General features: G+C 35.1%; 1 protein-coding gene across 8 annotated transcripts in view; it reads left to right on the top strand.

The window, feature by feature from the left end:
- The window catches only part of GPHN (gephyrin), a 315,443-nt gene that overhangs the window by 235,604 nt on the left and 52,038 nt on the right, over window positions 1–27,801 (top strand). For 7 of the 8 annotated variants that reach the window (XM_049825450.1, XM_049825453.1, XM_049825452.1 and 4 more), the window contains one exon: window positions 25,233–25,275. In XM_049825450.1, coding sequence (XP_049681407.1) covers window positions 25,233–25,275 — 43 coding nt within the window. Of the gene's footprint in view, window positions 1–22,784; window positions 22,848–25,232; window positions 25,276–27,801 lie in introns of all 8 variants that reach the window. The other variant, XM_049825458.1, reaches the window with a different exon arrangement.

Here is a 27,801-nt window from a genome sequence, read left to right on the forward strand (position 1 = left end):
TGGTGGGCTTCACCTATTATTTTTATGAACACCCACTGACACCTAATTTAGGATTATTGTTTTTGTGCATGATTGCCCAGGATTTGATTTCATGACCCAAAATACATATATAGACACAAAATCTTGTATGAATATCCTTATAGAAAATGGGAAATCCTAATTGATGTTCAAATGTGAAAATTTACCTCTAAAAAGTTTTTTTTTATTGAAATAAATTCTAGACCACAGCCTTACCAATAAACAAGCAAATAAATAAATAAATAAATGAACAATGTAGCAGAGATTCAGTAGCTTTAGAATGATCTGTCCCTTGATTTTTCTTTTATTTTCCTGTACTGAAAAAAGATCCATGTCAATCAAGCAAAAAATCTTGTTTCTAGATTCGAAGTTTACTAAGCTTGTATGTCTGTGTTGTTCAAGGCAGTTTGATGTCTTGAAGTGTTTTGCCAGAGGCAGTGAGAAATGTTTTATGCTATGACTTATTTAAAAAAAAAAAACAAACACACACCCACACACACCCACACACCCCAAAAAAAAAAAAAAACACATCACAAAAACAAAGACAATAAGGGGGAAAAAAGCGTGGCGAGAGAACAGGTTGCTTTTTCAATTCATTTTCTGATGTTTACATGTAGCTCCATCGAAAGCTGGAGGAGCTCAGAGATCACCTAGAAGGCAATGTCAAAGGATGCTCTCTCCCAGTAAATGTACGATTTCACTCGGTGATCTGTGTTTTTTAAAACTTCCGCTGGCTGGTAACACCAAATCTGATTGGTTTGTCCTCTCATCCTCATCTTTTTTCTTTCTCTCTCTCTTTCTCCCGTTGTGTTTTCTTTCTTTTCTAGCTGGGGTTTCATTTTAAGGTGTGTGAGAAACCTGACCTAATTGACAGGATTTGTTTAAAAGAATATCCTACTACATTTTAATGACTGCTAATCAAACTGCTTGGCTTTACAGCAACTAAAAAAGATCCCTTTCCAAAATTGAAGCTGCATATCTAAAAATTGCCTGAACATTAAACTTAGCAATAAATAAAATGGATATCCTTAATTTAAAGGATAAAAATACCTTCTGCCAGTGATTGATAGCCTTGCCTGAACTGAAAGCTGTGGCTTATGGAAGGTAACCCAAAAGCATATAGGTTCACATGTACCTCTGTCTTTGCCTTTAATCTTTTTGGGTCCCTATTTTATCTCACAAAATAGGTTAATATTTGGTTGAATACCTGCTATGCAAATTTTGTTGCTTGTTTTTTTAGCAGAGTAATACAAAAAATTATGCAGCGTATTTCTTATACCTTAGGTTTGTTCTGTAATGAAAAAAAATTGTGAAAAAAGGATTAGGATCTAGTATATCAATCATGACACCCCTATAAAGTTGCCCATTTTTCACAGTAATATTTAATAAAGCAAGTCAAGTCCAACATAACAGTACAGACAACCGTACTGTGTTTAGTAGTTCACCTCAAAAATTAAGATCAGCTTTTCAGCAATTCTACAGAAGTGAGTTTAAGCCACATAATTTAATGTATAATGAAAATTAGAAAAAAGGGACAGTTGTGAGCATGGCAGATGTGAAAGTTAGTAACCATTTATCCCTTTGCACATCCATCCAGTGAAGAATCTCAGAATAATTTCTTCAGGTTCATGTCCTGTTTGTGTCTTCCATACACTATGACTGTTGTCATTCTCAGCACTATCATTCTAATGCATAGTCCACTATTGTTATATAGTGCAAGATAATTTTAGTAACAATAATGATTTGATAATTTTTACCCCTTTTGGATGCTTTTGCATATCCAACTATGGATCTGACATAAAGTTGATTTCTGCTCATTGTCAAGTAGAAGTCCCTGAGTTTATAATCTTTTGCAGGTCAAATACAAGGAGATTGAGCTGCTAATATGTTGCAGCTTTCTATAAAATAAATTTGATTAAAGGACTGTATGTTTTCCCTGGCAAATCTTTAAGAATCAAGTTTTTGGGGGAATAAACTGTGGGATATTTTAGATTTGATGGCAAACTTATTAGTCATAATCAAGACAAAGCCAGTTCCTTTATTTTAGACTCCTTCATGATTTAGTACTAGTGAATTAATGTAAAGCCAGAAAAAAATTATGCCATGAAACTTTGTACTACAAAAAAGGTGTTCTAATCACACATTATTTCACAGAATGTCACAGGGAAAGGTTTCAAATGAAAAGCTGTGACCACATTAGCCATGACAAATTGAAGTTGTCCTGTTCCTCTATGCCACTATATCTGTTATTTCGTAGCCGTATTCTACACAATGTAAGAAAGTCAGATTGTGAATTAAGAAATGTTCCATATATTCTGCATATGCTCTTCAAGTTTCTTAAAACAAGCAGGACTCATTGCAAGTATAATAACATATAAATAAAATCTGCTGCTTTGTCACTGCCGCTCTGATTCATGCTGTAATAATGGATGTTTTAGATAAGGCAACATTTTAAAAAAACCGTACACAAATGACTGATCAAAGAAAAGAACAAATCCTTACTAAATAGTGGACAATTGGAAAGAAAATAATGAGGGATCTGTTAATAGTTCATCTTTAAAATAATTTTCATCTCTTCCATACTGCTTTTGAAATGGGGTTTAGGTGCAAGTTGTTAATACTCCTACATGGCAAATGTATTGAATGGTGTGGGAGGGGGAGCATATAGTATCTGATGGCCAGCCCCAAAAGTGAAAATGAAATGCTATTGCACAATTGGTCTACTATTAAGGTGGAACCTTTGTTCCAGAATGAATTGCAAAGACGTGCTTTCCAGATTAAATTCAAAGGCTATTGGAAATATGTAGGAAACATTGGAATTCTGCAGAATATCCCAGATTCCACCAAAAGTTTAGAAAGCCTGCAAGATATTTAAAATTGCACTGAAAACATGAAAATTTGAGTTAATTAAGCAGTTTGGGGGTTTGAGTAGTTTTCATTTTAAAACACTACTTTTGGTATCGGCAGTAACGCATAACCTTTCACAAAAAAATTTATCCTGACCTGAGATTTTGTTTTCCATTTCTTCTTGAGATCCTCATTCATCTTCCTTGCAGCTGTTCCAGTTCTTTTCCTAGCTTAATCCTTTGACCCCTCCCAGAGACCCGTGTTTGAAGCTGAACTTAAGTATTGTTTAGAAAAATGAGTCTTCTATCACTTGGACATATTAGCATTCCCCTACTGTTCAAATTAATGTAGCAGTAGCAAATCAGTGTATTAGCTACTGACATTATCAACAGTGAAACAGCTGACTGGTTTATATTTTAAAACTCATAATACCTACTAAAACTGATACCTTCCTATAAGTGTGAAGTTCAGCTGAAATTCAACAGAACAATACTGCTTCAATCTGTGTTTTGAAGTTTTTTTGTTGGTGGTTTTTTTTTTTTTTTGTAATTGTGCAGGCTAAGAATTTTAAATGCAAGTTTAAATTCTGCAGAAAAATATTATGGAAAGCCCATCAGAAGAAAAACTAAACCTAAGTATAGAAGTTCTACACAGAGTTCCCAAGTAATATGCCGAAGAATTTTTATGTGGCTTTTGACCAGCACGGTTCCAAATCAAAGATCCTGGGTTTGTTCAAGAAAAATGTTATCAGAATTCATAGCAGAGGCCAAATACTGTCCATGGATGATGTTTAATGAAACCAGGATTATCATTTTTCATACAGAACTGTATTGCTCAGAGTCTACAGTCTCCTCCATGCAGTGTGTTCTGTCTTACTTTAAGTACCTGCCTTCTTTGATCGTGATGAAGGATTACATTTATGGGGCTTTTATTCTTGGTCTAAATATTCCATTATTAAAGATCTGAGTCAAGCCATTGAGGCCCTCAGACTAACAACAAATTGATCTTACAGCCTTTGAAACAGATTCTCAGTTGGTGTAAATAGGCATTTTTAAAATCATTCTCACAGTGGGGAATTTCTGTGACTGACAACATGGCCCCTTAACTTGAATGTTCATGGGGGAAAAGCTCAAATGTTAGCATGATAGCTTCACCTAACCTAATATGTAGGGGTTGTCAGGTAGCATACAGAATAAGGACAATCACTGGAGTTCATATATGACAGCAATTTGTAAGCAGAGTAGGTGATAGATTGCAGAATCATCAAAGGAGCTTGGAAAAGTATTGACATTTAATTTCAGTAACACAGAAGCAATACGCTTACAAAATGCTGAAAGCAGGCAGATGCTCAGAAATGGAGACTAGTTAGAAAGAAAGCAATGACATAGAAATGATCAGTGTGCAGCAAATTAAACAGTCTCGTGAGATCCTATTGAAAATAAACAGCAATCACTATGTGCAGAAGCGTGGTGTGAGCATAATCCTTTCCTCAAGAACATTAGATTGTTTTGAGACTAGAACACTTGAGCATACCTTTGATTTCATCATTATGAGAAAATGACATAGGTAAATTGAGAGTCTATACATGTATGAATAAGAAAAAAAGAATTTAGAATGAGTGAGATTAAGAGGTTAAGGTAAATTGTGTGTGTTTGAGCATAGGCAAAAATAGAATATACAGGTATCTTGGTGAAGGGAATTCATTTGCCTCTATACAACTGGAACTATGAAAAAGAAAATACAAAATTATATAAAGTGGTTAAATACTAATAGGAATAAGACTGAAGTTAAATGGTAACTTTAGCCTAGATATTAATGAAAATATGGATAATTAGATCACAGGATAATTTGACAAGGAAAATAATAGCATGCTACTTACAGCAGTTGTCTAAGAGAAGATTAAAGAAGTAGAGAAGTGTCTAGTATACCTCCTGTAAGTTAGGGTGAGGAGTAGACAAGATGAGCCAAGTTCTTCCAAACTTTGCGGAGTACGATTCCAAACCTCATCATTGTTGTTTCTGTTTATCTAGTTGCTGATGCTTAAAAAACTGCTGCTGTGATGTTTCTTGCTGTTACTGCATTCTTTGGATCCTCACCTGCAAAACCGGAGCTAAAGTTTCTTCTTGTTCCATGCTGTTGCAAGACAAACCATGAGAACAATGGTTGGACATTATTGATGAGAATCTTGGTTAGAGACTCATCCAGAAGTCTTAGGTGAATAGCAGAACCCCTGTTCTAAGCAAAAGCACGCCTTATCTTTCTTAGAAAGCTTTCAAAGCAATGTTTCTAGAAACAGTTTTTGCTCTGTCAGAAGGGGTTCTCTCTTCTTGTTCTTCTTCCTTTTTTTTGTTTGTTTGTTTACAACATAGACTTTAAGAATAATACTTGATTTCTTAAAACTGCATTTCCTACTCTATTTGTCTGAAGGAATTTTCTGTTTGTGGCTTAATCCTTCTGCAAATCATCTCACTATAAGAAAACATTTCATTAGGTGAAAAAAGTGCTGAGTGTGTATGAACATTTAAGATGTGAATTGGTTCAGATTTCCTTAGTGATGTTATCTAGAAGAGGAAATAAAATACACAATGCTAGAAAGGAACAAATACATTTTCAGAGTATAAAAAAAATTTCAGCGAAGAAAGAACAGCTGTATAGAAGTATATAATGGAGACAGAAACAAACACAGATAAACGTGACTGTAGAATTCTCCTGGAAGTGGTATTTTATATTTCAATGAAGACTTAGAAAATACACATTTGAGATTGAAGAATATTCATGAGAGACTTTTTATGAGTACCATGTTCTCTGCTCAGTCCATCATAATACCTAAGTCAGCAAGTGGTCACTAGTAATTTATGTGGGAATTCTTGCTGGGTTCATCTTTACCACCGATGTATCCAAACTGCTGTACAGATATTAATTTTTTTGAAGTCTAAGGAAGTTTTGCTGGGGCTTCTCATAATTCATTTTCCACCCCTAGAAAAAAATCAAGAGGAGATTTTGAATGCATTTATAAGAACCATGTCTTTTTAAATTTTATTTATTAGGCTGCTTTTACTCTTTCTTCACAGCCAGTTGTCATCAGATTATAATTAATCTAACAAAAGTTAAGGAGAAAAAAAAAACAACCCTCAGACTACTCTTTGTAATTGAAACATGAAATGTTTTCAACCAAAGAAAGGATTTTCAGATTTGTTAGGAAAAGAAATCCTATAGATAACTGGAAAGTCCTTTTTTAATACTTGAGTTATGTCTCACTATATAGAAAAATGGGTATCTTGTATAAACAAGGTGTTTCTTAAGCAATCAGTAAAACCATAGTTTTACCAATTAACTTGTGTTTGTGCTGAAAGCTTTCAACAGTGGACAGTGTCCCTGACAAATCAGAGCACTTTACATTGCTTAGAGACATAATCTGCAGATTTCTACTGACCTATATCTGGCCATTAGTCATGTAACTTTGCAAGTTATTCTGGTTTTTGGGGCAGTGAGACTGAAGAAAAACCTCCATTGTCAAAATGCTGGTTCTGAGCATCTGAAAGCATAGATAGATACAGAGAAGAATAGAACCTCTAATGGGTTTTCACATTGTAACCTTTGCAGAGTTAGAATAAAATTTAGAATAAAACTTAGAGTTTTAAATTAAAGAGATGGGTAAAGCTTCATCCTAGAATACTTTATTGTCCTAAGGTTAGCGTTGTCAGTTATGTAGAGTAGGAAGGATTGAAAGTTGTCTTCAGATTCATCATTAGTTTTTACTATTTTATAAATACTTTTTTGTTTTAAGAAGCTTCCACCTTAAAAGGCATAAATTTGGAGTTTCTGAAATAGCTGGTCATGGAAACTTAATGAACCCCCTGCTACTATCTCAGTGCTGGAACCACCTATACAGAAAACCTTCTGAGACCCTTATTGTGCCACCATTTCTTTTTTAACAATGTTTTCTTTTCCCCACTGCACAACCAGGCTCGGCTCCCTTCGTGCTCATCCACCTATAGTGTTTCTGAGGTATACTTTGCACGTGTTCTCTCACACAGTCGACCTGCTCACCCATCACACTTGTTTTATTTTCTTTTTTCTTTTTTTGCATTGCACTGTGCACAAGTGGGGAAAAATCAGCTGGGGGGGGACAGATTTTGCATGATCAATCTGCAACCATGTTCAGCATGGTTTTAAAATCACTGTACCAGTCTGGGACCACCATGATGTGTAGTCTAGCTAGGCAACTGCTATATAACATATGAACATAAATTATATAGTAGAAACATCCTTAATTATCTCTTACATTAACCTTAAAAATTAAAATAAAATTACAGATGCCCAGGCTGCAAAATGCTTCACTGGTTAGTCTGACTCATTTTCAGTCAGTGAAACTGAAAGACTGTGTAAAGATGGCCATCACATCATGATTACTAATTACCTGTCTAGATATATGTGGGTTTATGATATCTGAAGTTCATTGTTAATTCCCAAAGCCCTGGCTTGGGTCACTACCTGCCAAAATGCAGATAATGTTGTAAATACTTTCATATCAGCTTCATGATAGTCTTCTATAATAAGGTAAAGTACCACCTTAGCAAGAATTGAAAAGAAAAATACATTCAATTGTAATTAGGATGGGGGGAAAAGGGAGAAAGTTGTTAAGATAAACTAGAATGCACAACATCGTGGGATAAAAAGAGAATTTATAAAATACTATCAAATTAATGCCATGACCCACTGTGTAAAGATTAGGCTTCAACATATTATTATAATTGAGTAATGGATGAGTATCAAAAAGGTGGACTTCAGGTTTTCTGCAATACTGAATCAGTCTTGAGCACATACAGTTATTTATTCTGTATTTTAAACAAATCCCTTAAAGTTGACAAGATCTCATAAAAAGATGACAGTTCGCTCTATCTCACATGGTAGGCCAAGTTCTAGACCTGATGTGAATGTACTTTTAATAAGCAACATACAAAATGCAACATAAGGAGCTCACCTACTCAATCCCTTTGTCCCTAAGCAGGAAGATCTGTGTGTAAGCAATACCTTGCTTATGTGTGTCTAATTTGTTCTCAAAAGCTTCAGCTCCTCAAGCAATCATTCCTAGCACTTCCTCATCCTTAGCAATAGAAAGGCTTTTTTTCTAGTTTCAGTGTATGAAAAGGCAAAAGATCTTACTAAAAAGTTTTTAAGAAGAAAGATGCTTACCAGTTTTTCTGTCATAGATAAATAATGGCTGACTGGCTCCGCCAGGAGACAAGTAGTTTTAAAGATAATCAAGTATCTGTTCTTAAATGCACCTGATATGTATTCTGCAGTTTGTTGTGCCTTGTTACTGTATTATATGAAAGCCTCACTGGTTTTATCATGATTATCATCAAAACACCAATATGGAATACATAAGTAATACTATACTCATACACATACAATTTTTTCAAAGCTAATACAGGAGCAAGAAATTAAGTTTAGTGCTTACAGATTCAAGACAAACACCATCCTCTCAACCAGCCATTCTTCTGAATGATCTGTATGAAATTAAGAAAAAGCACTGGATCAACAGGCATTTCAGCTTGATGACACTTTGTTTCCAAAGAATCCAGCTGTGATAGTTCATATCAGCAAAAATGGTGAATGTGCTCTTACGGATTATAAAGTAAATAAGCCACTTTCAGGGAAACTGGACTCTTCTTGCTTTACCTGCAACTTCAGCCATTTGTCCTTTTCTCATTCTGGAGGGATGATTGTGGCTGGTGACTGGTCAACATGTATGGGTCTCCTGCTTGATGAGATTCCGAAAACCATTTTGCCTTCTCCGAAGCTATCAGGCTGTAGTACCCATTAGTGATCTTGGAATAGTTAGATTCTACTGCAACTAAAGAAGAAAATTGGAGTATTAAGTGCATGAAAACTTAGTGACCACTGCCCACAAAGGATGGCTTTGCAATTTGTATTAAAGAGTCCGCTAGCTGAAGTATCAAGGTGGCACTGTGAGACCGTACAAGCAATTTGTCCTTTATACTCTCTCCAGAGGGAAGATTTCATATCTGAAATACAGAGAACCTGGCTGCCTGGTGAACCAGATCTTGTGATGCAGTAAAAATTTTCCAGCTGATCAGAATTTTGTGCTTATGAAACATGCAGTGCAAGACCTAGACTGCCCTCTTTTAAACTGCAAACTGAAGGTGTAAAAAAAATATGGATACGTTTTTCTCTGGTGGCAGGATAGCACCCTGTGTATTTTTGAACAGACCGTTTGAGCCAATGACTGATCTAAAGGAACAAATCAATTGAAACTGAAGATCTCTGTGGCAATTGTAGCTATTTGAAGAAGCAGGGAGGTATTGGAGATTTTCTGGGGTCCATAAAGGATTTGTAGTGTAGTTTCTAACTTTATATGAGACACTTCATTCAGAAATACAGCTTAATGTAAGGATGCATGTCCAGCAATGTTCAATGTCCTCTGCTATTATTCTGGAAAATAGGAAAGCCTGCTATTAGTAAACAACATCCTGACCTCTAAATGATATGATAGGAAATCTCCCAAACTGAGGTGTTGTTAAATTGAGTCCAAAAGCCCGGTATTATTTTTGATCAAGGGGAGGAAAAGGAGTGATGTATTGCATAATGTCCTATATCCAGAGGGAAAAAAGGGACATACCTTTGATAGGACCTCAGGGTTTTTTCTTGTGTCTACACCTATTTCTGTGGTTCTTATTCCAAGAAAATGTTTTTCTTAAGCTGACTCTTAAGCACCAAGTTCAGAGCTTCTTAATTTTATATGTCAAAGTCATCACCAAATAGCTTTGGACCTTCACAGGACACCAGCAACACACAGACAAGAGAAATGGAATCAGTGCTGTGGGAATTCAGCTGAGCATGCATTCTGGCAAAGGTCCAAAAAAAGATGAAAGAAAAGATAACCTGTTGTAAACAATTGCCAAAATCTCTTTTTTGGAAATAGGCATTGTAGATTCATCATAAGAAATTTCCTTACAATTTTAATTGTTGAGAAGAGCTCTGGAATTGGATTAATTGGCACTCCTAGAGCTATGATTGCCAAAAAGGGAAGTGAGTGTACTATCAGGGATTTTTTTCTGCTGTTACATAGAAGGTCTTTGATTGAAGAAATACAAAATCTTCCAGCAGAAGAAGAATTTGAGTTAGAATTTGCTGCCTGATTTTTTTCATAGAGAACATCCTTGTAGAGGCTATTTTGCATCTCAGAGTCCAATAATTAGGAAAAGCTTCTTTCCACCTGTTCCTTTTTATTGTCACCATTTGCACTGATGAAACTGTGGATGTGGTCAGCTGATGCCTATTTGAGAGGAATAAGCAGAAAGTTTTTAAAAACTTCTACTTACCTTCAGTTACAGAAAGGTTTTCATAGTTTGTTGAACTCCAGGCATTGTAGGGTAGTAGTACTATGTACCTACTTAGCCCCAGTCAGCACCTTAACAATTACACTTGTCTAGAATGAGGTGCTGTCTTTGGTTCAATTCATCTAAATCAAAGTGAGTTTCTTTAAAAAATTATTCCCTTGTGGCAAGAGAAGTAAAGCTTTAATGCTCTAAAATGTCATAATGATAAAATATAAATTAATTTTCTCTTTGAATTTCACAATATGCAATAAATTTTTTTCCCCTTCATGAAAACCAGTTACCTTCATGCCTGTAATTTTTGTAAATGTTAGCAAAACCACTTAAATGATTTTTCTAAGAGGAGAAATATTAATTAGGAATGATGCTGACTTAGCAGTTGTGCAGTATAGTGTGTGTGTAATATATCTATAATTTACTTATTACTCAGTTGTTACAAAACATAGGGGGTTTTTTAATAGTAGTAGTTCTCTTAAGAAATTATTAAATCAGAGTGGCTTCACTTACATTTTTAGAAGTACTATGACTTCAGCTTGTATCTTAAAAATACTGTACAAAATGTAAAACTAACGGATTGACCAATAAACATTCATAGTCTCCTAATTCATAAAATTACACGTAGGTAGTATTATGCAATGGCCCCATTTTTTATCTTCATTTGTATCAGACTTTTTTATTACCAGCATCAATCTCTTTCTCTCTCTCTCTCCCTCTCTCTCCCTCTCCTCTGGCTTCTGCATGTGCAATGTGTTTGGCTAAAGCATAATGAAGGAAGTCAATTGATCTGCTTGTTCAAAGTGTAGTGGTGGTGAAATGTTTACTGCAGTGCTATCCCCCGCTTTCTAAAAAAAAAAAGTTTTTCGAAGAGGGAGATACTCAGGTCTGTAACTTTTCACATATTTTATTCAGCCTCATTGAGTGATTAGAACATGATGCCTTGTGTTGTGAAAGATCTGCAAAGTTTTATGTTAGTTTTCCCTCTCACAAAGTACATTATTTCCATAAAAATAGTTTTGGAATATGTGTTGGCTGCATACTGATTGATGTGATTTGATTGTATAAGTAGCATTGTTAATAAAACAACAGAGACTTGTATTATCTTACCTGATAATACAAGAACAGAGGGACCAGTACAGGGAATTAAGTATCAGCTTTATTCAGAGAACAAGAGGAAATACCGTTTCCTGCAACAGGTAGTTGACTTCAGAAGTCTATTCATAGACTGCAGGAAGATTTTTAAGTGCTCTAAGTTAAAGTATTCTATATAGTATACATTACAAAATGTTGTAAATAACTGAATCTTGTTCTTGAGTACTAAAGCTGGGTAAGAAGAATGTTTTGCCTTCTACATAGGCTAGTTTGAATAGAAGGCAGTGCTGAAAGACTGAGAACTGCTACTCTGACTTCCAGGTGTTTACCACCAGCATAGAACCTGGAATTCAATTTTAGGTACAGGCTGTTAAGTTCCACTGTTGATAACTGCTGTAAATCTTCACTACTCAGCACAACTGATTTGAGGATGGGTGGACCACTTATATAGGGAAGGGCAACAAAGCTGGTGAATGGTCTAGAGCATAAGGCCTATGAGAAGCGGCTGAGGGAACTGGGGTGGTTTAGCCTGGAGAAAAGAGACCTTATCGCTCTCTACAACTACCTGAAAGGAGGTTGTAGTGAGGTGGGTGTTGGTCTCTTCTCCCAAGAAACAAGGGATAGGATGAGAGGAAACAGCCTCAAGTTGCACCAGGGGAGGTTTAGATTGGATATTGGTAAAAATTTCTTCACTGAAAGGGTTGTCAAGCCCTGGAACAGGCTGCCCAGGGAAGTGGTTGAGTCACCATCTCTGCAGGTGTTTAAAAAATGTGTAGATGTCGCTCTTAGGGACACAGTTTAGTGGTGGACTTGGCAGTGCTAGGTTAACAGTTGGGCTTGATCTTAAAGGTCTCTTCCAAACTAAATGATTCTATGATTCTGCCTTAAAGGCAGAGGGTACTACTGTTGACAGTCAGATTCAAGAACATCCTTAATGTCTGCACAGTAAGTCCAGCATTTTGAATTTGCTGCCCACCTGCAAATTCTGCATCCAGGACTTCCAGAAGGCTCCAAGAAGTTATGCCAGCTTCCTCGTGCTGGCTTAAAAGTGTGGCAAACCCTTATACTTCATCATCCTTTTTTAAAATTTGGTTTCTTACTCTTTTTTCTAAAATATTTCTCTAGATTTCTAACCAATGAGCCAATTAATGCAATTTTTGAGTTAGTTTATTCTGATATTGTAACTTAAAACTTTCCAGAAGTAGTGTGCCAGATAAAAAATTTTAGAAGAATTAATTTAACCATGATAATTGACTGTGCAATTGTCAAATAACAGAAAAGGTTTTCAGTTGTTTCTTAGGCAACCCAGAATCCTTTAATGTCAGTATCGTTTTTATAATTATGGAAATATTTTAATATAAAGGAAAATCCTAAGTGAATATCCATATACAATGTCTGAAACTTGAATTGCATATTGTTGAAGGTCTGTCTCTAGCACTGTTTTTGAAGATCATTAGAATAACAGCAAGAAAAGTATGACATAATTCTAAGAAATATAAGTAGATTTTAAATACCGTAGGTAGTCTTTAGACTTTCAGGTATAATGAGCGAGTTACATGTTTTTGTTATTGGTCAGATTATTAGATTTGTTTTATACTCATATATTTATGCCCTTGACTGTACATTCTTGAAAACATTATACACAAACCTGATTAAAGTGGCACAAAGTTTATATTTTGTTACATCTATTAACTTCTACTTCTGTAATATGAATATATTCCATAAATAGGGAAAGCACAAACAAAATCAGTCACACATAATAATTTCTGGAACAGAATTTCCTTATTCATTGCTTTTTCTTTTGTAAACTTTTCAGTCTATATTTCAGCTGAAGTTTTGGGTTGGGTTTTTTTTCAATATAGAGAATTTCATTCAACCCTTACAGTCACAGGGTGACATAACTCAAGTGAAAAAGTGTTTCAGGAGATGGAAGACTATGACCAAGAAGAGTAGACCTGTGCCTTTATTTTCTCTAACATAAGATCACTCTCATGGCATAATCAAAGACTGCTCTTAGACAATTAAGGCTATGCCTTGGATAGGGGAGACAAAATGAAGTAAATGTAAGCAGTTCCTCTGCATTCTGTTCTCTGCTTTCAAGTGTAAGTCCAGCAGATAGAGAGTTTGGTTCTTTACATCTGACATAAATATGCTGATCCATCGAAGAAAAATTGCTACATTAAATTGAGATTGCCTATCTCATTGCCTTATGAACCCCGTATGCTTTGTAGAGATGTTCTTTGAAAATTGAAATAATGTTTTTCCAAGTTAGCTCTGTTCGTTGGAGGGAATGCTAAGGTTTTCATATTGTTTATGGACATGGCTTTAATTAACTTGCCAGGTATGTTCTTAACAAGATTCTCAGCTTGAAAACAGGAAAATATCTTGATTAAAAATATATATGTATCTGTGATACCTATAGTTCAGAAATATATGGACATAACAGAGCCAATAAGGATCCACTAATCATTTGGGGTTTGTCCAATTATATTGGTACAATCTAGTCCTGGTTTTCTGTGTTATATTTTTGCAGTTCCTAATAGAACAATGAGGTTTTAAGTTAATTAGAATTTGTAGGTATTTCTCTTTCAAACATGAACAAGAGGCCAAAGCTTTCTATTTGGCAATTGCCATTTAAAAAATTATATCTTTTCTATTGCATTTTGCTTTGCTAATAGTACTACCTTACTCTAGGTTTAAGAAAAATAAATGGTTTCAAATTCAAACTTTTAGAGAAATATGGTTTCCTCAGTGCACATTAAAATGCAAAAATTTACAAAAAGCCAGTGAACTAGTTTTCCTATTCGTAGAAAATAGCTTTACTAGTTCTATCTTCCTTCTTGTTGTTAGGATCAGTAGCTGCACAAAATATCTTCTGTAGCATTCTGTCTGCCATACCACAATAGCGAACTGTTCTTGCTACAAAAACTAGACGCCATATCAAGAAAGGCATTCATGACAGCTCATGAGTGAAAGTATGGCAAAACTTCAAGTTACATCAGGAAGGAAAGTGCATTGCAATAATCTGATCAAGGTATACATCAATAACTTCAATGAATGCAATCTTAGATATTTACAATAAAATTAATTTTTAAAGATCCATTAAGAAATGTTACTATATTTGTAGTTTAAATACAATTTATCTTTGTTTACCCACTGCTGAATCTCAGATTAGATCCATTATTAGTTCATACTTTCAAAATAGAAGGAGAATTTTGCTTAATCGTACCACTCCTATATGCATGGTACTTACCTTGTGACTTCTGTCAAATAAAATTATCCCTTCATAAGTTTTCCACTTACTCTTTGGTTCTCTACTAATAAGTTCAGTTCAAGCACTGAGTTCATTTACAAAGAACTATTTAACATCCAGGATGGTGGTAAAAACTGGGATTTTGAATGGCATCTCATTTCATATTACAAATTTTGGTTTAAACCTTATCTGTTCAATTTATCAAATGTGTAATACTTATTTGATTTTTATTTTGGTAAATTGCTTCGCAGCTCTGCATTTATCAGAGAGAGAATAAATAAAATTCAAAGTGTCTATTAAGAAGAATAGGCACTAAGAAATTGAATGATAAAATCACAGCTATTTTGCAGATAATATTATATACTTTTCTATATTCCAAAAATCAAGTAATTCAGAAATAATTTCCATTCTTCCCCATTTAGAACTTTAAAGTTCTTTGCTTTTTGTTTCAAGTCATTATGTTTCAATTTTAAATGTCCATCTCTGAATTTTTCCCCTCCTTCTTCTTCCACGAAATAGGGAGACATTTCACCCTGCCTTATGGTAGAGATGTGCAATCCTTTATGAAATTAATTAGATCAAGTCAGAGAGCTATTATCGGTGTCATTTTCCTTTTGATTGGTTATAGTTTAGACTCATGTATGTAATCTACATTTGCATCTTGTGATTATGCAAAGGTTTTTTTCCATTTTCTTGTGCTGTACCACACCTTGAACTGTATGGCATCAAAACTGCCTTGATTAGATATAACTGTGAGATTTCCTTTCTAGACAACCACTGTTTTCTTTTTAAATCCAATAGCAAGCTGCTCACCAGCATACAATGTTTGGTATTTATTTGTTTGGGTTTTACTACTTAAATCAGTTTGTTTGAGAAGCCAGACATTAGTTTGTATTCTGTTACCCTAGTAATAACACTAAGTGCAACTGCTCTCTAGGTTCAGCTCCCAAAGCAATCTAACTCTTGAGAATCAGCTTCAGTAACAGAATCTATGAAAAATTAGTCTAGAGTCTGAAATAGTAATAAATCAAAGTAGATCAAAGCTTCTGTTACATTGCCATTATGGTTTTTGGAGTAGTCACTGATGTAAAATGCCATATGTGTGATCTAATTTACATGTATCTCTAGTGGACAGTATCTGTTTTAACACATGGAAATCAATTTACATATACATAGCAATGTCAGTATCAGTAATGTATAGTTCAAATGTCAGTGGGTTCCCATCAGCGCTCCCTATGTTATCTTCCTGATTTTCCAGTTTTTCAAATGCAGTTTTGTAACGTGGAAAGAAGTTTTTTGCTAAGCATAATTACCATATAGTTTTTCATTTAAGAGCTGGAGGGGAGAAAGAATGTCCTTATTCACAGTATTTTCTGTATCCCTTTCTCTTCTATGAATTTCCAAGATTCAGTGCTGCTATAAGCCCATCCAAATTAATACTCTCTTTCTCAGGCACATAATTGCTGCGTGGAGGTTTGTGGTTGCCACTGTGCTGGACCTTGCACTCTGGACTGCCAAATTCAAGACAGCACTAAAGGAATCTTATCCTTTTGAGCTTTTGAGGCTCAGAGCAAAATCCTAAATGTAAATCCTCTTCCTGCATTTGTATTTCTGATTTCTTTCAAAGATCATTTCTAACTTGGGTTTGACAGTATAGTTCTCAGTGCAGCATTTGCTCGATTCCAGCCTCTCCTTTCCATAGCTTATGAACCCTCTAAAATCATTACATTCTTCACCCGCGATGAATCTGTTTTCACTTTAAGGATTCTCCTCAGAGGAATATAGTCTGTGTTTCTGTCTCAATTCAAAGGCAGAAACCTAGCTCTTCATACAGTAAGTTCACTGTACTGGTCTTTACTGCTCAGATGGATTCACGCACTGAAGCTTTATTTTCCTTACAGTTGTTGCTCCCTAGTTTGAATTTGAAAGAGATTTATTCATTTTTATATTTGAAAGTGTACAAGTCTGAGGTTTTGGCTGAATACTGTATACATCAGTGACTATAATATACACCTTATATACGATCATCATTACCTGTATTTACTAGTTTTTGCTCTTGTGCTGGAAGCCCTTCAGATCTGATGCTCCTAGCTCAAATAAAAATGTTAAGCTTAACCAAACTCAACTACTTTGGAGTTATGCCAGTGCAGAAATTCTGATGGGACCACATGGGGAAATGTATGTTTTGTTTCTGCTCATACAGTTAAAAAAGTAGTCCAACCATCAGTTTAGAATGATAATAACTATAGAAACGTTACACCAAAATTGCTGGCAAACACCAATGGAAAAAGCTGAAACTTTAAAGATGCTTTAAAAACATAAGAAATTGGCTGATGGCCTTTTGTTGACTCTTTAGGCCTGAAGATTCACTGGTCAGTTGATTGATGGCTTTTGAAGCTTACCATTGTTTTGGTTTTGTTGTTACTGTTTTCATGTGTTCATATTCTTTTAAGATAGAAATGCAAGGAATGTTACCTGTTTAGTCAGCTTCCAGGAGGATAGATTGTAAGCATGAAATACGGGTTGTAAGATTTGTAAGCAAGTGCAAGTTTGATTCAGAATCCTTTGAAGGTCAATGGAGAGATGCTTTTTTACTCCCACGGACCTTGGATCAAAGGGATGGAGGCCCGTAGGCCTCCAAACAGGTAGGAACAAAAGCAGCAGAAGCTAAAAGTTCCAAACAGGCCTCTGTCCGTTCCCCACCAACATTGATTCAGACATTGACACTAACTAGATAGTAAGAAAACTGAACTGAATTTCCCAGTTGTAGCAGATGGGGTGAATGGTGACTACAGCTATCCTGCTTTCAGTTCAGGAAACATAGCTGTCTGCTGGAAAACATGATGCCGTAGCAGAAAACCCTGAGTGGGTACCAAGGAAGACTGTATTGCATTTTCTGTCTCCGTATTAATGCAAACTTCATGTTTCATGCTGAAAACACTTCTTACATCATTTTCAGGGGTACTCATTTTCTGTCTGTCCTTCTTGAGACACATACTGAGTGATTTTCACATATGCTGAGCACTCCAAATGCAGTTGAAATAAATGGCAGCAGAGGGACTTTGCATTCTGTAATCCAGCTGTAGATATGTCAAGTTAAATTTAATCTAGATGTCTCTGGGTCTCAGTTTCCCATTTGTAAAATCAAGTCATCCCTCTGCTTCACAAAGATTTTGTAAAAATAAATTCCTTCATGTGTATTAGGATGTTTTACATTGTACAACCAAGCACAACACAGAAACCTATAAACAACTTAATAATTCCCCATTCAAAAGAGAGTTTGGATAATGTTTAGTAAGTAAAACATTAAACTAGTTTTTGAACAGGGAGATTAAAATGAAATAGCCTTATCTTGTCTCATGCAGAAGCCCTGCTGAAAATAATTATGATGAAATCATAATGCTTACATGTCAAAGGAGAAATAAGAGTTGCACACATAATATTGATCTGATATGTCCTAAATGTTGTGTTTCACTTAAACTTGCCACTTTTGCTTGACTATAGTTGAATGAAGAAAATTTTTTTAAATTCTGATTTTGAGGGTCACGCCATTCAAGAAAAAGAGTTTCCATTTTTTTGCAGTAGTGGAAATCTCATTGTTTCAATGCTGCATTGAAATTGGCTCTTGCTGGGTCAGGAAATAGAAATGTGAAATAGTTGAAATTTCATTTAAAAGCAAAATACTTGTAATAGAAATGAAACTTTTTAAAATGTCAACCTTATTAGTGTATGTCAAGGGTTAGAGAGTAATTTATGGTGTGCTTGAGGACGAGAATTTCTATACATCACTTATGTATTTTTAGTCCATCTGATTGGCAGCAGCTTAAAAAATGGTTGAACTAGAATGGACAAGGAGTTTAAAAAGTCTTAGTGCTGGTCAGATAGGATATAACTCAGACATCTAGCACATACTTGTAAGGCTAAGTGATTCATCAATCAAATTGCCAGGCTGTGAGATTGTATGAAAATAGGCAAATGAATCACATTTCTGTGGCAAACAACAAGGACAACAGGAATCTCTCTTGTATCTCTTCGGGAAGAAAATATTCTCTCTGCCTTTATTTACACTATCTATTTCTTAAACTGTAGAGTATTTCCAGGGCATTTGGGGAACGTTTAACATTCAAACAAATAAAACATCTTGTTCGCAGCTAATAATACAAGTAGTAGATGTTTTGATTTTCCCAAGTGCAGTGTTCCTAGAGATTTCTTGTGTCATACAAATCCCACTTGGATTCTGTTAACACAGGTTAGAAGTACCTGCTGGAGTTTGTGCACAAATTATTTGGCAATAGTCTTTATGTCTTGATTTAATATGTGCTTGAGCTTACACAAGATGCGTATCCTCTCCATACTTGGGTATTATAATTAATACTGCTTCTCTGAACAAAACCAGTATGATCTTGAATAAGCCCTGCACAGCCCCTAAAATATTACAGAAACGTGCTCTTTGCGGTGTTATTCATACAGCATATCTGTATGCTGTCCCATACTCTTAAGAACGCAAAATCCAGCTCTTTTTTTCTCATACAAATGTAAACATTTCATTAACATTCATCTGAAGAAATAAAACCTACTTCCTTTCTCTTTGCCTCTTTTTATTCTCAACTATCAAGCCTATGCTGCCACTTTGTAGTAGCATGTTTGCTTTCCCATGAGCTTTCTGACCAGTGGTTTACTATTCTGTCTACTTTTTTGAAGTATGTATCATAGTTCTTCCTGTTTTCTCATTCATTGAGGTGTTCAGCTTGAAATTTTAGTTGGTGTGTAAGATTTTGTTCGAAACCTCTTCTAGTAATAAATGTTTTGATTTTGCATTTCCAGGACAAGGTCAGTTTCCATTGAGAGATGACTCATCAACATCTTATCCCAGAAAACTGCCCTTTGCCTTTTCATTTCATTTTGTTACAAATATTGGATAATATCTTTTTTTATACTGCTCCTGTAAAAGGAACCAGTTCAGCCCTCATGTTTCTGTGGTGTATTCATCAGTCCACTCCCACCGTCCTGTTTGAACAGTAGTTAGGATGAACCATAATCTGACCATAAAATTCCATATATGTGTTCATAGTCTACTGGGAAACAATGATTAAAATTAAATATGTATTTTTATGTAAAGTGTAGGTGACTAGGAAAAACCTCAGAAAAGGGAACTCAGTAATACATAGATGAAGACGTAAAGGCATATTCAAGTTTTGAAGATGACTTTTGTTCAGTGTCTAGTCTACCAAGGATAACACTTAATAAGTGGTAAAAATCTGCTCCTAAAATGATTTTGGCTTCAAATGATTTTTTGCTTATTTCTTCCCACTGACTCCAAGTGAGTAGTTCCATGTGTAGAATACTACATCATTATTCATATTTAAATTTTGGTGGGGTGAATCCCACCAACAGTGCCACTCCTTTTTTAAAAATAAATGTATTAATAAGTAATGTCTGCTGCTATCAAATTCCTTTACCTCACTTTCCTTTCCCTTTCAGAGGTGTTCTCAGTGTAACAAGAAAAAATTATTCTGTATTTTTGAACTGACTTTAGTCCTAATTCAGGTGGCCATAAAGCATACTCTTAAGACATTGCATATTCAGCTCAATATAAAAGTTCTTTTTGAATAGGAATGCATTCCTGAAATAGGAAGATTACATCTTGTAATAGGATTATTTAATCCTCAAATACTTTGTTAAATGTTTTCTGAGGTACACAATTCCAGATACACTTTTCCTGTGAATTTTGTTTTAACCACTTCATTTTTATATTCCATATTAATTCAATCAAAGCAATTCTCTCTGTTCTTCTTAAAACAATTTTTTTAATGAAACCAACCAATGTATTTCATTACATTTTTCAATTTGCTCCTAGTTTAACCTTACGTGTATTGCTTAGAATAACAGGGCAAAATCACTGTTTACAGTATTATCACACCAGTTTGAGACATAGTTATTTATGGTTTAGTTTTATTTTATGTATTTATTTACAGGTACTGATTAATGTATGTTGCACTCTTAGTGGGGGGAAGATGTTTTTTAGGGAAGAGATACCATGCAAACCCCTACAGTTATAAATCAGATCATATGTGATTTGAAATCTATTTAAAGCAGGCAAGTATGTGAGAGACCATTTAAATGGCATGTGCACAGAGGATATTGTACAGAACTCAGATCATGTAATTACTAAGAAATCACATGTAGAAAAAAAGCACCAGCAGCGTACGTTCCCACATCACAGAGAATAAATTGTCATCATAAAACTGCACTTTCTCACTGACAGTAAGTTGTAGTAGGTGCAATACCTCATAAACAGGCCTGCCTGGTGTTCTTGAGACAGTTAGAGGAATAGAGTTCTTAAGTTGTTAACGGCTGCTGTGCTTTGCATACCCTGCTTCCTTCATTACAGCTTGGCGAACTCATTCCCTTTGCTGTACCTTAGTCCTCTGTGTCTGTACGTATGTTTGGGTTTCTGCTGGTGGTTCCACATTCTGCATGCTTTCCTAAAAGTGGAGCAGTGTGCTTTCCCATATACGACAAAGATCATGGGTTAGCCTCCTACAGGCTCTGTGTTCCTGAGAAATGGGTTCTTTCTGTTGGTGATAACTCATGTTTTGATGTCATTGCTGAATTGTTCTTCATGTTGTAAAATTGAGTTGAAATGTACTCCCATAAGAGTTAGCTTTTCATATTGGGCTGGAAACTCCTCATCTTTGTGTAGCAATTTGTTTTATTATAACCAATGGCTTTTAATTGTACCTCCCATAATGAAGAGCTGACTTAATACTCTGTGCTAATCTTGTTATGCCTTTAAAAAGGTAAGTAATTTCTCTAACCATTCCTAACAGTCACGGTAAAGTGTTAAAAGGTTTTTCAATTTTCTTTTTTTCTTTATTTTTCACGTGAATTTTTCACTTGTAGCATGAATTTGCTTTGTGTCTTTTTTCTATTTTTCTTGTAAAAAAAATTTCTGTGGACTGATTTTTATTTGCAGCAAAACATACCATGTAGATTTAAATAAATCCAATTTAATACAGTCATTGATTTCATTTTTCAAACCAGTCATGATTGATAGATAGAAATTGTCAGCAGGACTCTTATTTTACCATTCCTTTAATTTATTTTTGAGTACTTTATTTCACATTCTATTTACTACTTCAGTCTATGGGAGAAAGCTTACTATGCATTCCAGCATGATGAAATATCTTAAAGAACATAAAATCCAGTTTGCTTAAAAACCAGAGTAATGTGAATTGAATGCTTTGGGTTTGGTTACATTCTGCCTGAACTATGCAGCGGAATGGTACTGGCTGGTAGCCCACTGTATCTTCTGCCAAGGTACATTGTGAGCCAAGAGGCTGTAGAATGGACAAACAATAAATCTATACTTTCCCTGTGAAAGGAGAGACAGCCATAGGTTGCTATTTCTGTAACTACTTGTGAATGAGAAGAATTCTAGTAAATAATACTACTAATCGCTTGCCCCAGTAAGTCACGGTACTATATGCAATGTAATATGGATTCTTTACTTAGCAGTAGCTGTGAAAAGAATACACATTTTTCATAAATGTCACAAATAACAAAGTAGTAAAACATACAAATAATGAATATGATAAAAGGCACTTAAAGCACATGACCCCATTTATACAAAGCTCCATTGCTGCTAAAACTGTATGTGTTAGAGACGTGGTGGGTTTTATTCAAAATCATATTTTCCTGCAGTTTTGTTTAAAAATAACATTTAGGATATCAATGTGCAATTCATATTAAACAAACAGAAGTTTTATGTAATAACTAATTTTGATGTCAGTTATGTTAAAACATGGTTTGTATTCTGCAGCTGTGAGCATAGGTTGGGAAACGATCAAGTCTAGCTGATCAAGCCTTTTATTTTATTATCATGGATTCCTCTTCCACAGCTGCTTTTAAAATTTGTGGGAAGCAAATTATTTCTCATACTGCATATGTTGCCCATCAGGTGAGTGATGACATGGAAACTGTAGGCTGGGTGTAAGAAATCAAAAAGGAAATTTCAAGTCCTCTGTGTGCACAGAATTAAAAAAATGACCTGTACGAGGCTGTGTGTGAAGCCAGCTGTCTTTTGTTACCATTGTCATTTGGACACTGTAAGAGCAAAACTTTGTCAGCACGTTTTTTATATTAGAAGATTTGATCTGCAAATCTCAGCTGCTCTGTTCATTATAAATCTCTTGTTTTTGTCCATACACTAGCTCCACTATAGGTTGGAAGGGCTTAAAGATGAACTGAGGAGGAATAGAGGCTACAACTCGAGAGTAACTATTACTGCTCAAAGGAGCTGTTTTCCATTCGCAAACATTGCTTTGCGCTATGGGTTTGGGCTCCTTCTGTTCCTCCACTTTGTTGAAGACTCTCTCTTGACTTCCATTTTACTTCTTTAGCACTGTCTTTGTCTGCTAACATTTTTCCTCCTTCTCTAGTAGCTTTTATCTGTGTCCTTTGGATCACATATTTTAATTGGTTTGTTTTAGTAGATTGTTTCAAATGTTTGTGTTTTGTATTTTTGGTTTTTTGCCTTTTTCTTTAGGACTATGTTATCTCACTGAGTTTCATTCCACAGTTTGCTGAATCGCTTGGTTATTTTGCAGCAGGCCCATTCCTCGTTTTCTCTTTTCATATGGTTTTCAGTGAGAAATAAGAGAGCCTCTTCCATTTTAAACAGTAGTCTTACACACATAGGCCCATGTCTCCTTTTGCACACACCATCTTCTGCCTTGCCACATCCATCCTGCTTCTCTCTTTTCCTCTCTCTCTCTCTCTCTGCGCCCCTCTCTGCCTCTCCCTCTTTTGTGCTTTCTTTCCTACCATTATACCATCTTTTTGGTCCAGAATTGTCCTTTGGTAAATTATAGGTAAATATTTACTTCTTCCAAAGAGAGTTCATGTCATGCCTTGGAAACCTGGTAAAACAACTCTGGGCCAAATTTGAGCATCATTAATATTTTGTTCGCAGTTTTCTTGTATAGTATTTTTGGTGGGAAGGAGGGAGGGTTTGGGGTTTTTGTTTGTTTTTTTTTAAACAACAGTTTTTTTCAGGGAAGGACACCATAACCCACTCTAAGTTGCAACATTACTTTCCATAAGTTATTCCATTACAATAAGTAGACTGTGTTGCGCTGTAGAATCCAATTTTTTATGTGAATATACATTTGGGGCAAGCTGCTGTGGAACAGAAGAAAGAGGTTTAGAAGGTGGGGCACAGTCAGTTTCAGCCTTAAATGGTTGTTCCTTTCTGAAGAAAGCTTTTTGGGGCTTGAGTGTGTACCATTCTTCATCAATTGCTAGATCATACATACTCACTTTCTAGGTAATTTTTCTGTAACTGCAAATTGAAACTGTAGTCTGAAAGATAATCTGGATTCACTCCTTCACTTTACAACAGAGACAAATGTTCTGCAGGGAAATTACACCCTCAGCGTCACCTGTGCTATTCCACTTCTTTCACCACATGTACACCATTCTACTTTATTAGTCCTCTCACTGAAATTTCACAATACATGTGTCAATAAAGTAAAAAAGAGAAAGATTCCATTCATACTCTTTCAGAGGTTTGTCTTCCTGTGAAGTACTTTAGCTGGGTTTTGTCCACACAAACAGCTTTTGATGCAAGTGTTACCGGTTCAGTCAGCTGACCTACCAGAAAATAGACTGCTGTTCAAATTAGTTCATCTAAAAACTTGCAACATTGGTGTTATTATGCAGTGTGCTATCTTTCCAAACCTGCAAAGAATTAACAAGAGCTGATGTTTCAGTATAGATAAGGTTCGAACTGTGTTGTGTTTACAGGACTGATACTCTTCAAATAACAATTGGTTTTTTAAATCTGCATGGTAAACAAATGGAACTCTAAATATCCAGTGTTACTAGAATATTAGACCAATGTGAATCCTCCCATTTCCCTGGAGTCAGACTAAAGTATCTGGAATAGCACGGTGGCAGCTAAGCATCTAGGAAGAGGATTTGTTGAGTAACCAGTTGTCGTTCTCACAGTTACTTTTTAAAGTACAATTGCACTGTAAAATTCATACTGAACATAGCATTTCTTTTAACTAAAAAGAAACAACTGAGTAAATTTATCTGGCTCCAGCCAGGAGCTGTTTATACAGTTGTGAGTTGCTTATACAATTGCAAAGGAAGTCTTATTAAATATCTTAAGAGTCAACACAATCTAAATTGAGTATTTTAAACTCTTTCTATAACACCTGAAAATATCAATAATAGAATTTTAAAGCAGGTCATGATAATATAGTTATATTAGTATTTTGTCTAGTCATAAAACAGGACCTAGATTCCGAGTTACTGTAATTACAATTGTGTAAGAAAATGTGGATTTTCTGTTTAAAACTGAAGCTTAACACATAATCTTAGCCCCTGTGTTCTTTGAATTTACTCTGTTACTGTCCTTAGGCCATCTTGTTTCTTGTGGGGCAGGGAGGGTGCATCAAATTGCTTGTATCAGGTTCTGACCATCAGCTACTACCCTTCTGCTTAAATATACTTATGTCATGTAGAGTATGTAAGAATGTTGTTGAAAATATGTATAGCCTCTGTCTTAGATCCCAGGAGCTTGCCCATTATATCTCTGTCTTTTGCATTCTTGTTAACTTCTGTAGCTCATAGGCTCTGTGCTCTCTCTGCAGGTCCAGTCTAGGTGCAGCAGCAAGGAGAACATCCTTAGAGCAAGTAAGTACTGAAACTTCATAGCTCTATTGAGAAACTAAGACGGCTCAGAAGGCAGCAAATGACAGATGAAAAGAGAAGGGTATGGTTGGGACATAAGTGGGTTTGCAGAAGAAATTTAATAACTTAAGATAATGAAATTCAGTCCAAAGAGAAAATAAAAGTGTAAATAGCTCATAGTGTTCATGTATTAATGGATAGTTGCCTTCTAATTTTTTCTTCCAAGTTGGTCTTCTAATGACGTGAAGGTCTATGTTGTTTTTGTGTTGTTGTAAATGATCATATGTGTGCAAGTTCTATGGGCAAAAAGAATCAACACTCAATGAAAATGGAAATTCTCAAGTTAAATATATATGATTTTTATTTTCATACCTGCACATGAAATTGAATGTTGGGTTACATAAAACAAAACCAAAAAATGTAAAGGTTAAGAATTCAGATTTGATCCAAATGACCTGTTCTTTAATTTGCACAATTCCTTTCCTATGTTTTATGGAAATCTTTCCTAGTCTAAAATTTGATCCAATATATATGTGTGTGTGTAGATATATATATAACAACGGGAATAAGAAGTTGTTTCAGTGATAAGAGAGGAAGCTGTGAGGAATTTTCTCCCTTATGCAACCAATTGACTTAGCTGCTTCAAAGCTAGAGGATTAGTTTGTCATACAAAATGCTGCTTAATGTAAGTAGTTATTTTTAGAGCCATCTAACATTTGACATTAGCGAAAGATAACTTGGGAAGATCCAAGGAGTTGTTTAATGTCATTTACTTGTAATTAAAAAGTACCACTTTTAGAATTTAAAAATCATTATTTGTTTATCTCTGGGTCTGTTTAAATGTATGATACCTCTAAAAGAAGAGTTAGCATTTGTTTGTAGAGAGAAATAGGGAGAGAGAAGGGTCAGTAGTAAAACATGCGTCTTTCTTCCACTCTTCATTAAGGTTATTCATGCTAGTGTTAAACCTGAAGGGGCTCTATATTTGAGTATGTATTTTCTTGACTTCTTTTGCAGAAATAATGGGTGATACTTTTGGTGTTGGAACAAAGTTGTCAGAGATTAGGGGATTTTATCTACTTTCAAGAACACTGTTGAAGAACGGATTTCTCTGTAGCTTTTAACAGAACCTCTGACTTAAGCGAATGACATGTATTAGACACAGAGTTCCAAATCTGAAGGTATCTGGGCATGATTCAAAGCATTCAAAGCCTCTGAATTCATTCATGTTTTAAGGGTTGAAGAAGTGAAATGTTAGTTTTTGAAGTAGTTAACAATGAGTTTTAGGTAGCAGTACCACATAAACATTAAAGCACCTAATGGCTGTAGCATAAAGGTTGTTTGCTGGCACACAATTCCCCCAGCTTTCACTGCTGTGACATATTTTTTCCTAGCATCTTCCTTCATTTTTTCCAACTTTTCCTTTTAAGAAAATAGTTTCTTAATTTATACAGTCAGGAAAAGGTTTTTAACATATATTGTGTGGAATCTGCTGGACCTGCAGGAATTATGGTGCTGCTAAGCAGGGTTTCTTTCTCTATGCAGAGAAAGGTATGGGAAGTTCGACTGTGTCTCACATGCTGTTCTTTCTTTTTCCTCATTTTTATGAGGTTGCTAACAAAATACAGGCATAATAATGGAAAATATAAGCTTGCTAGGGACATCCCTCTTATTAAGTCCAGGAATGCAGTTTTTCCACTAGTTACATTTTGTCTTACAATAGTTTAATTTGCATCATTTCTCCCTAGTATGCTTATGAGAAAGCCATGTTTAAGAGTGTGGAAAGTCTTAATATAATTAAAAAATATCTCATCAGCTGTTTCTCTTTTCCTCAGTATGCCAACTGCTATGTTAAGGAAAGGAATTAAGTCAGTTAGAAATTATTTGTGCTTGACAAATTCACAGTGCCTGCTTTTATCATCATGTTATTTTCTAAATACGTACAAAGAGATTGTTCAAATAATTTCTTCCAGAATCTTCCTTGGGACTGGAATTAGGTGGGCAGTTTTGTTTGTCTCTACTTCTTCCTCTTAAAGATAGTTACTGTGTTAACAGCAAAAAATAAATTAATGAACAATCTCCCACACAGAGAGACAAGCATGCATCAGTGCTGAAAGTCTTGTTATATACAGACTGATGAAGCGATCTTCTCTTCTGAAGGAAAAAGTTAGATTGCATGATTGTTGTACTATTTTTTGTACTTATTTTTATTAGAAGACTACATTTAAAGCAATAATCTGTTTTTTTCCAGAATGTGAAGGCATGTGGAGCAGCAAATGGGATATTTAGGTAGCTACTGCAAACCAAAATCATGTCATTAAAAATTAGTTTCTATTATTTGTTAATGCTATCTTATTATCATTTATGTTGCTTTAGGAATATCATTACATATTACATATAGAACGTCATCCACTTTGGCTGTCATAAATACCTTCTTGTTGTAGGCAAATCCATTCAAGATATTTCTACAGATGTCACTTTCTTAATCTTCTGGGTTTTATCTGTTACTCTTGTTTATGTATTCCTGCA

The sequence above is a fragment of the Accipiter gentilis genome, chromosome 22 (genome assembly GCF_929443795.1).
Source record: "Accipiter gentilis chromosome 22, bAccGen1.1, whole genome shotgun sequence".
Lineage (NCBI taxonomy): Eukaryota > Metazoa > Chordata > Aves > Accipitriformes > Accipitridae > Astur > Astur gentilis.